Genomic DNA, 12,678 nt, shown 5'->3' on the forward strand with positions numbered 1-12,678 from the left:
AACTAGGCAAAACCTGTAAAAGAGATGCTGCTGCTCTAGCAAAGGGCTTAGATGGTCCTTTGTAGCCATGGCTCATTTCTGAGGATGCGTCTACACTGCAGATGGAGATGTGATTGCAGCTCAGATAGGCATACCTGCACTAGTTTGGAAATGGGCCACATCCACCCTGATTGAATTGGCCGTGTTAACACTACAATGAGTAATTTCCCCTCTGTTGATATTCACCCCTTCTTGTCAACTGTTGGGAATGGGCCACATCCACCCTGATTAAATTGGCCTCGTTAGCACTGACCCCCCACACACACACTTGGTAAGGCAACTCCTATCTTTAATGTGCTGTATATTTATACCTGCCTATTGTATTTTCCACTCCATGCATCTGACAAAGTGGATTATAGTCCACGAAAGTTTATGCCCAAATAAATTTGTTAGTCTCTAAGGTGCCCCAAGGACTCCTCGTTGTTTTTTCTGATACAGACTAACACAGCTACTCCTATGAAACCTAGCTTTAATTAAGTTAGCACAGCTGAAAATAGCAGGAAAGATGTGGGAGCATGGGCTGTACATGCCCATCTGGACCCTGAATTAGGTACCTACTTGTATTGCTAGACCATGCTGGGATTTGTGCCACGGTGTAGCCACTATTTTTAACTGTGCTAGCTAGATTAAAGCTAGCAAGGTGTGCCCACCCAAGCCACAATCACATCTCTGATTAACATAAATGTTGACTTCATGACTGAGAGGTGGTATCTGCCACTACTCAAGAGCCAGCATCTAGTGTACTTGGCATTGCAAATAAACTGCTGATACCTCAGGGTTTTTACAGTTGGCTACTAAACTCTTTGGAGCATGTTCATCCCGAGTTTTTCCATTAAAACCAGCGTAAGGACATCACCAATCATGTCCAACCTAAGGAATGTAAAATGAGATTGGGTGTGGCATATCTTGAAATCAACTGAACCAACCTGGTCTTAAAAAAAATCTGTTTCATCTATTGTATATAGTGACACTGATACAACTGGAAATTTTGCTTCAAGCAAACTTCATTTATCAGAGCTTTGCCAGGGTTTTGGTAAAATTGGAACTGCAGATATTGCCAGAGAACATAATGAAAATAATTTTAAAACACTGATACCAAATTAAATGTCGTCTCCACAAATGGCCTGTAAAGCTCTACAAAATTCTAAACATCTTCCAAGTTAAAGATAAGCAGAGATGAAATATATCAACTTCTACCATAGTTGATCAGTTACATAATACATGCAGTACAAGAATAGAATAGCCCATGAAGCAGATTTCAGTAAGGGGAAAAGCTGTCTGCCAACTATCAGCTGCTAGTTATCGATAAACTTTGACTGTCTGGCCACAAGAAGTAGAATGATTCATTTTCTACCTGGTGACTACTCCTAACTGCATTTATTCACCACTTAAAGGCAACATGCATTTCTTTAAAAGCTATTCTGAAATAAAAATAATCTTGTGCTACCCTTGTTAAATTTAGGGTTCTTGAAGATACTCAAGGTAGAAAGGGTTGCATCTGTTCAGGAGAACTCCTAATTTATTGTAAACCAATCTGAGAAGTGTGAGCAGTACTGTTGCAGATAAGGGCATTCAAATAATTTATACTAGAATATATTGTGAATGCTAATATCTACTTCTTTTCTCCTTGATACTTCTACATATTGTAAGAAATTTTAGCAACAAAGAGAGGCTGCTTAGACCACTCTGTTTACCACTTCTACTTCCCTTTCTTAAATATGGTTAAAGACTTCATACCCCATTTTCATAAACTATCTCTGAACTTGCTAAATCAGTAGCTTTATGTCAGGTTATGATTGAAATAAATTTAAAATGGTTATGACAAAGTTTAGGGCCCTGACTTCTGCATGCATGTACAGTTATGAGTGCCTGTTCATTTTCCCCCACTCTGTTGTAAAACTTTACCTCAGCTTTTGCTCTGTTCAAGTATGAGAAGTTTATTTGGCAGAGCCAAAGTTCTTTTTAGTTCCATTATGGGTAGGACTTCACTTATGTTATTCAGCAAAAGTCTAGTCCTCTCCCCTCTGCCCTATCCCCAATGCTCATCCCCACTTTAACCATGTGATTTGTCATCGCCTATGGCATTTGGAGACCTCCATTCCAAATAACTTTGAATTACTATTATCTTAATCCCTAGTAGGCATTTGTTTACCTCTCTTGCCACTATAATCTACTAGATCTGGTAGTTGTCTATTGTGGAATTGAGAGCTGCAGGTCAGACCTGAAGTAGAATTTAGCAAAAGAAATGTAAGGAAAGTTTCCATCTAGTGTCTGATCTTGTTACATTGTATACTGCATACTAGTTGAGACCAGCCAGTCTAGTAATAGACAACCAATCTGTTTTTTAAAGGCATTGCCCTCTCTATAAACATGCCTGACCTCCTCTCCCCCCAAAACCAGACACACCAGCATTGTATTTCCTGTGGACTTGTATTTTCACTCAGTCTCCCTCCCACTAAAGGTACATCTAGAGAAAATACAAGATTGTCTGGCTCCAACAGCCAAGGCCTTTGTCAAAGGCTGTACGTGACTTCAGGTTCCATCCCAGACTGCCCACAGTACTGCTGTGATTCTGTGCAACATGCAAAGGACTTGATCAGAGCCCAGATGCTGCTTCTACTAAGATGCAGTGGGAGAAATGTTGGCTGCTGGCCTATGGACTGAAGATCCAAGCTCACTACTCAATGCTTTTTCCCAGATGCTAGCCTGTTGTGCTACTGTTTGACTGTGGGAGTGGCCACAGTGTAATGCAGAATGTCTGTGATTCTTCCTCCTCCCATGCCATAAAGTATTTGTTACAAGAGTTTTGGTTTTTCACTTCAAAGGCTGACCTTTTTATTGTGCTATGAATTAGCATGTAGAGCTGTGCACACACTCCTCCCACTCTCTTTCCCATCATTTCATAGTTATCCCATGTTACTTCCTGGATTTTCCCATGATCTGAATTTTAAAAAAATAAATAAAAAAAATCAGTTGTACATTTGTGGAATGCTTGAAACTTTACATATGGCTGAAGAGATTTCTTAGAGAGATAAGGTGGGTGAGGTATTATCTTTTATTGGACCAACTTCTGCGGGTGAGAGAGACAAGCTCTCACTCTCTCTCATCAACAGAAGTTGATCCAATAAAAGATATTACCTCACCCACCTTGTCTCTCTAATATCCTGGGACTGACACAGCTACAACTACACTCCTTAAATCTTGGCATTTGCGCAGCTTTCTCAGTGATCAGTAATAGGCTGTGGTATTCCTAATGAGCTGAAAGCCATACTACGTTAGTAGTGTCAAATAGGCCCAGACTGTGACCTTCACTGAAACACCTCGCTCGTACAGATGTTTTCTGCATGATGGCAGCAAGTCTATTAGGGCCAGTTGTACAAACTCTGGTACCCAGATTTTGAGACTTAACCTGGAATTCAGCTTCTCTGTCTTCTTGCTGCTATTCTCCTCAACTCTCTGTAAAGATTCTAAGATGGGTATCTTGTGTTGCTGACCACTCACACGCTGGGGCCTACTATTATGCCCTAGGGTGAAGTTCTTGGTGCTTGTGTAGCCAATCTGTATGGATTGACAGTTGGTAGGTGAATAAAGCATGAGTGAATCCTGTCTGTTCAGTTCTGTGGCAGAATATTTCCAGTAGAGCAGATGTCAGCTAAGATGACCGTATCATAGAGCCTTCCTCTAGCCTTTAATGCCTCTCGTGATATTTTAGAATACCAAACTAGAGCACTGAAATGGTAAATAATATCAAAGTTCCTAATGCAGGATTTATTTGTAATTTTGCTTACTAATGTTTGCTTTCAACCTCTCTTCTTCTCTCCTTTTTTCTTTTCCAGTTGATCACCATTGATGAATTGGATAATGCTGAGGTCTTAATTGTATTTTTCTTCCATGGCAGTGTTTCCATGATGTTTGTTTTATGAGTAGCAATGTGATCTGTCATGCTGTCTTTCCAGTGTTTGAGCGTTCTGACTCCTGCACCTGTTAGTGAAGTAGCTGAGTTTAGTCTGCCATGCGTCTACATTGGTAGTTACCATAACTAATTCTGTCTGTCGTTATCCCCAAGTATTATCCCAAATGTAGTTGTAGTTTTGGCAAGCTGCAATCATCTGGTGGTATAATAGTATGCATACTGCTTAGGATCAGAGCTGAGTGCTCTTAGAATACTAGCTGCAGTGAGTACCATTAAAACATTAGCATTTATCACTCCACAGTAATTATAGTACCACTGTATTGCCTAACGTACAATTTGGAAGATAGGGTGGTTAACCTAAATATCTGGAAAGGTTAATACTAAGTTTTAATGGCACCCATTTGTACTTGATCGGAAAGAATATGAGAAGCCAATTGGAGGAGACTCTAAATGAACTGTCTGTGCTTACTAACCAATGAGTGATTGCTCATAACAATGTATTTGTATAGCACAACTGAGACAATAGAAGAGGATGGGCCCTTGCATAGGATCTGTGTGATATTCTTTCCTATAAAGAAAGTAACTTGATGACTGTTGAGTTCAGCAGGATATATAGGCGTGGTCACTGTTTCTTCCTATTCGGGTTTGGCCTGTGAATATGTGGGAAAACGTAGGGGTATATTGTGAAAGCTACCTGGTGGTAAAGCTATGCCTGGCAAATCAGCAGCCTAAAATAGGGTGTTTACACTGAATGCAGCACGCCTACGTTAAAGGCAAAGGGCCATGTTTGAGTGAGATCTTCCAGTTGAGGCAGCTAAATGTCCAAATGCTGTCACTTTTATATGCACCAACCATCCGGTATGCCCAAAAAATGTGGGCACAAATTCAGAGACTGATTGTTTTTCTGTATATTTGTACAGTATATCTGTTGCCCAGCAAATATTTTACTTATTTAACAACTTCATTGCAAAAGTTCTTCTGCCCTTGCTTTGTTTCTTCTGTGCTGTTCCAGCCTTCGGTTTGGGGCAAAACGGATCCCTTTAAAATGCAAAACACACAGAGAAATATACCAGCTATTTTTTCAAATTAAAAAATATTCTAAACTGGCTTCCTCTGAAACTTTTTCCTTTAACCCTAATCTAGCAATGATCTCCGTTATTATTTTTTTGGGCCATCCATTGTTTTGAGGAATAAATTATAATATTTTGGGAACCTGTCTGCCAAAATGGATTTGGAATCCTACCTGCCCATCTCATCATGCTCAATCTTGAACTGAGCTGTCTTTGTTTGTGTGCGGTTATATTCACTTAGTGCATATATTAATGGAAACTGTGTATGATCTATTTAGAGAATGAGGCTGATTTTCCTGTTACTCATTTCACACTATTTAAAGTCCCTTTACTTCAGTAGAGTTACTCCTCACCTTACACTAATATGAGGAGACTCAGGCACTGTATCTTTCCAGGCTTCACAGGGGAGCTTAAAATAGTTGGCGGCAGAGTTTAATGTCAAACCTTGGATGTGATTTGTTTTTTCTTACTAATTAAGATTTCTCTCTAACCTAGACTGCTCCACTGGAGATGGGCTCTGTTTTTGAGAAGTTAATTTATAACACATTAACATTTCAATCAGGTGCTAGACCCTTTAGCTTTCTGTGGGGGTGCAGTTTCCCCAAATGGTATGTATAATTTATCTTGGAGAAACTTCAGAAAGAACTTGAGATTGTTTAATTGCAAATTAAAGTCATAAAATGAAACTCCCTCTTTCTTTCCTCTGAGTCTCTGGCCATAATGTTCCATCTCATTCCTCAATAAATCAGTTAGAGTGTGCAGACCCAATTTAGAACTTAGTCTTCTGGCTGCAAATAAGAGCTTTATTGCTCCCTTATGGAACAATTCCATGGATGGAGCAGGTGTGTTTATAAACACACAGGAAATGAACAGTGTCTGTTTATGAAGAGAGATGCTGGCAGTGGTTAGGATTTTTTGAGAATTCTCAAAGGAAGCTGTGATGTTTCCCATCATAGTTTCTGCTGGCAACTGTAAAAGTTGGGGTCAAAGAAAACAGAACTCCTTATTTTTAGTTTCTCCAGCTGCTAAGCTCTGAACAGTCTAGTTTTTCTGAATGGCTGAAATGGTTTTCCACTCACTCCTGCCCCTCAGAGAAGACCTTCTGTTGGTGAGGTAATATTGTTATTGTATTATGACATAATTCAGAGCTAATTTCACAGTCTTTCTGGCATTCTAAGTAGCTATTGTAAGATACTTTTGGAAAAGGATAGGTTCAAAATCTTGCCTTTAATTGTTTTTTTTGTTCGTTTTTTTGGTTTTTTTTTAAAAAGGGGAACGCTAAATGCCACAGTCACAACATTATTTATTACTTACACTTTCAGTAATGAGGAAACTCTAAACCAAAGACGGTGGAGTCTCTCTTAAAATCCTTTCTGTCCTGTGGAAAGGGAGTGTCTGTTACTCAGTGAACAGTGCTGGAATTCACCCTGTTGAGTAGGAAATCCCCTGCATAACAGGAAGAATTATAAAGGGCCATAATTGTGTGGTCATAACCGTTCCGGCTATGCCCAACAGTTATGACACGGACACATTGTATGTTGATTAGCCTGTCAGATTATTGTTCTGAGACTTTTGCAATATCAAGGAACTGTGGTGTGAATTAAGAACAGAGTAGTGACTTTTACCCAATTTCTTTACATTGGTCTGGTTCATTTGGTTTACATTCACGGATTTACTTTGAAAACTGTGGTGGAGTCACCATCTGCGAGGAGTGGAGGGTAGGAGAGTGTTGTTGTTGTTGGGTTGTTTGCGTTTTTTTTAAACCCTCGGTTAACATAGTCCTTGGTCCATAATCCATTTTGAACTAGACGTGCGAATGGAATGCTAAGGGATTTTACATAGGATATTGGCAGTTGCACAGCAGTTTATCTGGGTTCAGTGAAAAATGCTTTACTTCCAAGGGAGAGAATTCACAATGCTGCAGGGTTGTGTGTTTCACAGGAAACGCGGGGTCCAGTAAATTTGTGGTAGATCCTTTTTTTTTTAATACGCAAGCAGTCCCACCAAAATAAGTGTACAGGTCTAGAATTAGATGCATTAGAACTTAAGACCAGTAAGTCTTACATGACACACACATCCCTGAAAACTAGAGAACGAATAACCCCAAAGTGTCATTAAGGAGCTGGTTTTGATCTACAAAGGGCTTGGGACCTGTCTGCCTGGGACCACTTCTCTTCCCTTGCCTTACTACCATCATAGTGAACAGCAGAAATCTTCAAGCTCATCCCTCCTCATTTAAAGGGAACCTTCTGCCCTCTTATAAGGATCCCTTTCCTCAAGATTGCTTTCTCCATAAGGTCTAATGTAATCCGAATGTGTAGACTTTCCGGATGTGCTGTGAAGCTCACTGATTTGAGTGAGCAAAAGACTGAGGCCCAAGGTCTAAGGCCAAAAGTATAGTAATGGAGGGTTTCAAGCAGTATTGGTCAGATGATGTGTGGTTGGGTGGAAGGAAGAAGTGGTGTTGCTATGGTCAACTTTTACTTTGTGTCTCCCTATGCTCTTCTGTATGTTGAGAGTGCCCAGAATTTTGAATGGGTGTCCATTTGGAGGGAGTTCTTATAGACCCAAAATGTAAATGAAGATTAGCAGACGGGTCTTGAAAAATTGAGGGAAAGCCTTATTTCTAAAGAGAGCTATAGTCCATGTCATTTCTTGTTTTGTTTCCCTTTTAACAAAAAAAAAAAAAAATGTACGTGTACTGCTACTACTAGTAGTAGTAATACGAGTTAGTTCACAGATCTGTTCAGAGTTTCTGTTATTGCTCTTTGGTGGCTTCTTGAAGTAGTTGTTGATCTTTGCAATCCTTTACACAGCACCAGATTGATGTCATGAGTTGAAGGTTATGACTTTCTAGGTGGACAATATACTGACAAATATGAACTTTTTAACACGGGCCCTATGCAAATGTTTCTAATAGTAAAGAAAATGGAAAACCCTGACATGAGACATGGACAAGAGTTCTCCCTAGAAGCTGCTGTGGGCATGACTCTTACCATTTACAGTACTTACACCAATGCAAGACAGTGCAACTCCATTGATTTAAGTGGAGTTGCTCCCAATTTGCACCAGCATGAGAAGAGAATTTGGTCTTCTGTCTACAGTTATTCATGAGGCATCAAGGAAATCTTACCTCTTATGACAGTACTAAACCCACTGCAGTAGTTCAGTGAAAATAGTTTGGGTTTTTTAAGCTAAATTCCTCCCCCCCCCCCCCCCCCCCCCCCCCCCCATTGTAGACCAGGTACCATACATGATCAGAGCTGCTACACTGAAAATGTGGGTCTGGGTGAATACTTGAATTTTGGGTTCACTGTGATTTAAGGAGCATTAATGTATTGGCAAAGTGCTTTCAGAAGCGGTTTAATTTCAAACCCCTATTGCAGTCTGTCACTGGATTTTAACAGGTGCTAGAGACAAAGCAACCTGCCTAGCTATGTGAAGATAAGAGCTACAATGAAAGTAGTGAGATACTGGGTAAGGGATTTATAAATCCCAGAACAAATTAATATGTATGGAAAGAGAAGAGGAGAGAACTGTTAAACTTCACCTTAAGGGGGCGATCTGATGATGCTGAATGTAACGGAGAGATGTCCTACTTTTTTTTTTTTTCCCCCCCTCCCATATTGCGGTGAACTGCTCCATTGGGCACCTGCCAACATTCAAGCAGCAGTTACATAAGAGCAGCTTTTTTTCCTGGAATTCGTGCTCGTTGCTGATGTGTGACCTTCAGCAGTAATTGCCAATAAATGTGGTGGAACTGTTTACTGTTAGTTCAGTCTGCACTGTTTCTGCCAGTGTCCGAGGCTACAGAAGCAGTTGCAGCAGCTATACAGTTGCTATTTCTTTTTACAGTAACGTTGTTCCAAAATAATTAGATCTAGTATCTTATTATTCAGGTAGGCTGTGTATTTGAAAGAGGTTCAGCAGAGTTCTGTGAATTTCTCTATCATTGATCTGTAAAGCTAATGTTTATATGTCCAAGAGTATTTGCACATAAGTTATGAACCCCTATTCAACGCGCATCCCCATCCACTCTTTCCTTGCATATAGTTAGCAAAGCAGAAAGGGACCAGATCTAACAAGCCGCTAAGCACCCTCAACTTGCCTTGACGTTAACGGGTACTGAAGGCATTAAGCGGGTGAATTAAAGTAACTTCTAGTAAAATGTTGACTTCAGTTCAATAAAAAGAAGGATTTGTTCTCTTTATGTGGTTGATAAGCAAGCTCCAGAGAAATATACCAGCAAACCCATTCAATGTGGGTGGGGGCTTTTTTTGGTTTTCGAGGTTTCAAGTAGGTGAAAAGGGAACTGAAATCCTTGATGAAAAGGGATTGGCTGCAATAATCTTTGCAGTGATGTGTATCGATGATAAGCTGTAAAACTACGTTGCCACAACTGGATGAAGTTCAGAATGTGTTGTTTTCCAGATCTAAGATGGGAGATCAATTAACATGATAAATGCTAGTTAGATGCACTTTTAAAGATGAAATTATATCCCTCATAGAAAGATCTCATGCCACAATCATTGCTGTTGTGTATTTTGTACTTAAACAGCGTTTGAATTATATCTCAAGTAGAGGAAATTAAGTCTCTGGTTTCTGGTCTGTTTTTTAAGCGGGTTCATTGGAGACTCCTCAGAGACGTGCACATGGAACTGACCTTAGGGAGATGGAAGCTGGATTGTGGAAATCTTTGGGTATTGTGTCAGGAGTGAAAAAGGTTGTAATCCTCTGGCTAAATAGTGTTGTGAAGAAGCTGGAATAAGCCAGTATAGGCATGGGGAAGCTGAACACCAAGAAGTGTATCAGCCAGGTTACACTATCTTCTGAATGTACTGTATGATCAAAAACAATGAGGAGTCCTTGTGGCACCTTAGACACTAACACATTTATTTGGGCATAAGCGTTCGTGGGCCAAAACCCACTTCAAAGCTTATGCCCAAATACATTTGTTAGTGTCTAAGGTGCCACGAGGACTCCTCATTGTTTTTGCTGATACAGACTAACATGGCTACCACTCTGAAACCTGGATGATCAAAGGTGACCTGAGGAGGACAAAATGGATTTGGCCTTATTTTTGCTTCTCAGTAACCAAGACAGAACATTTTTGAAACTTGTAATTTTGACTTTTTCATCAGAATGTCAAAATTCAGTGGGGGTAGAGAGAGGGGAAAGGATCAAATTTTTATTCAATATGTCTCATTTCTTTTCATAGCAAAAGCCTGAAATGTTGTTGTCTCTTTTTCACACACATACTCTCTCTCATTTAAAAAAAAAAAAGATGTTTTTCACCTGTTATTTTTCTACCTTAGAAATGTCAAGAATATCAGGTCTTCTCTCCCCTATTTTGCTGAGGGGATTCATTTCAGGACCCAGTGAAATGAATTGGAAGCTCTCTCAGTACTTTGTTTGAAAGAGTCACAAATCTTTAACAGAGATCTTTTGTTCTAGCTGTTTGCTAGGCATTTGAGCTAAATAACATAGCAAAAAAGTAAAGAACTCCAGAGTTTTCAAGTCTGAAAAAAAATATTTTCTTCTGTTGTGCAATTTTTATTTTCATTTTTATCTGCAATATCAATCACTTGCTAGTTTTCCCTGGTGACTGTAGTCTTCAGGAAAAACAGAATAGGCAAATTCTCAACTTCTCATGTAAAAAATCAATTCGATAAAAACCTTAAACTTTCAGGCCTTCTGCATAAAACATAAAGGCAAAAGAGGATCAAAAAATCAAACTTTTCCCTTTTAGGTCAGCTGTGAAGTGATGTGATAAGTACACGCTTACTCAGTTAATTGATTGTACCAACCACTGAAATGGGTACATTCACTCTTGAGTCAGATGAGTTGCTTTTGGGGAAGATGCCTATTCCATAACAAATGAGAAGTCACTGTTAGAAACATTCAGGTCAACAATAGGCCAAAATAATAATAATTCTGGTATGGCTAATAACAAAGGTTTATTTGCCAAACTTGTAGGTAGGGGCAGCTTCAAAATAGCCTCTTCTTGTACAGTAAATTGAATGGCACTTTCCTTATTGTTAGCAGAAAGGAAATTTTCTATGCTCCTCTCCGACCTTGCCATCTATTCTATTTTAGTTTAACGTTTTGAAGCTGAATGCTTTATCTCTGGTGCTTATATGGCACCCAGTACTGCAATATCTTAGTATCTTATAATCTGGAATGCACTTATCCTCAACGTTTTCCCCATTTTATAGATGAGAGTATAGGCGCTGACTTCCCCTCTGCCCAGTGGGTGCTCTCCCCCGCTTCCCCCGCCCCTGGCCCCACCTCTTCCTGCCCCTGCACCGCCCTCGCCCCACCCCCATTCCACTCCTTCCCCAAAGTCCCCGCCCCACCCCACCTTTTCCCACCTCTTCTCCGCCTCTTCCCCTGAGCGTGCCACATCCCCGCTCCTCCCTCTCCCTCCCGGAAACTCCTAAGCACTGCCAAACAGCTGTTAGGCGGCGGGGAGGTGGGAAGTGCTGGGAAGGGAAGGAGTGGGGACGTGGCATGCTCGGGGTGGGGGAGGAGGCGAGGAGGAGGGAGCTTGGCTGCCGGTGGGTGCAGAGCACCCGCTAATTTTTTCCCCATGGGTGCTCCAGCCCTGGATCACCCATGAAGTTGGTGCCTATGGATGAGAGAACCTGAGGCAAAGCGAGATTGTCATAATCCAAGGTCATACAGGAAATCTATGGCAGAGCAGGGGATTACAGCTGGCTCCCAGGTTAACACTTTAACCATTGGACCATCCTTCTCTAAAGCCTATGCAAATATTTTGTTTACCCTGCTAAACACTGCTAAGGATAGCATGACACCCCTAACTCAACATTTCTTTGCTACTTTTAGTCAGTTCTGATGAAAACAATCCAGTCAATCTCATTATTCAGTTTTTTAGTCTTACTGATTGCTAAAGCCCTGTTACAGGTGAGCTGATCCTCAGGACTGCATGAAGCTCCCATCATTTGAAGTTGCTGAACTCTTTCTGGGAGCAAGGTTTCCGCAACCAGTTCACTTTATAAGATTGGGCCCTAAAATCCTATATCCCTTTTCCTGTTTAATTTGGAAGACATGGGACTTTTCTGTCTCAAATACTTCCTCTTCCTAATTCCTGTAAATCACTTTTCTCTATGGGATCAAATTAACTTCTTTTGGATTCTTTATAGCTCTGGCAAATTTCAGTCCTAAAACATGCACATATCTGCTTGGTTAGTGTGTGGTAAGAGCACAAGACCAGGGTGTTCTAGTTCAGACTCTGACACCCTCCGTACCCTGGATCAGGACCTTCACCTTTCTGGTTCAGTTTCTCAGTCTTTGAAAAGAAGACCACAGTTAATTCCCTCAACAGAGGTGTGTGCAGTTGAGCTTGTGTTATCGGTAAGCAGATTGATTATTACTTTATTAATAAGAGGGCTTTTTCACTTTGCTCTGAAGCAAGTTGCGTACTGGCTGCTGGTGTGGTCTGGATAAAGAGTTCAGACTGACTAATGGTCTGGAACGGCAATTCCAATATTATTTGTTGAGCAACTAGAGTGTGCTTGGTAATGCTTACTAGGTAGATGAAGACAAAGTTCCTGCATAAATTAGGTTCTTCCTGTTTAACTTTGTTCTCCTAGCTTAAATACTCTAAACTCCCATTTGACCAAGACTTCAGTGGCT

At 40.5% G+C, this 12,678-nt stretch overlaps 1 protein-coding gene across 8 annotated transcripts in view; it reads left to right on the top strand.

Moving 5' to 3' along the window:
* Positions 1 to 12,678, top strand: part of ITPR1 (inositol 1,4,5-trisphosphate receptor type 1) — a 256,740-nt gene that overhangs the window by 155,079 nt on the left and 88,983 nt on the right. Inside the window, exon 40 of one of the 8 annotated variants that reach the window (XM_065552925.1) lies at positions 3,876 to 3,908. The exons of the other annotated variants lie outside the window; for them this stretch is intronic. Coding sequence (XP_065408997.1) covers positions 3,876 to 3,908 — 33 coding nt within the window. The remainder of the gene's footprint in view (positions 1 to 3,875; positions 3,909 to 12,678) is intronic. 8 annotated transcript variants of the gene reach the window in all.

The sequence above is a fragment of the Chrysemys picta genome, chromosome 7 (genome assembly GCF_011386835.1).
Source record: "Chrysemys picta bellii isolate R12L10 chromosome 7, ASM1138683v2, whole genome shotgun sequence".
NCBI lineage: Eukaryota > Metazoa > Chordata > Testudines > Emydidae > Chrysemys > Chrysemys picta.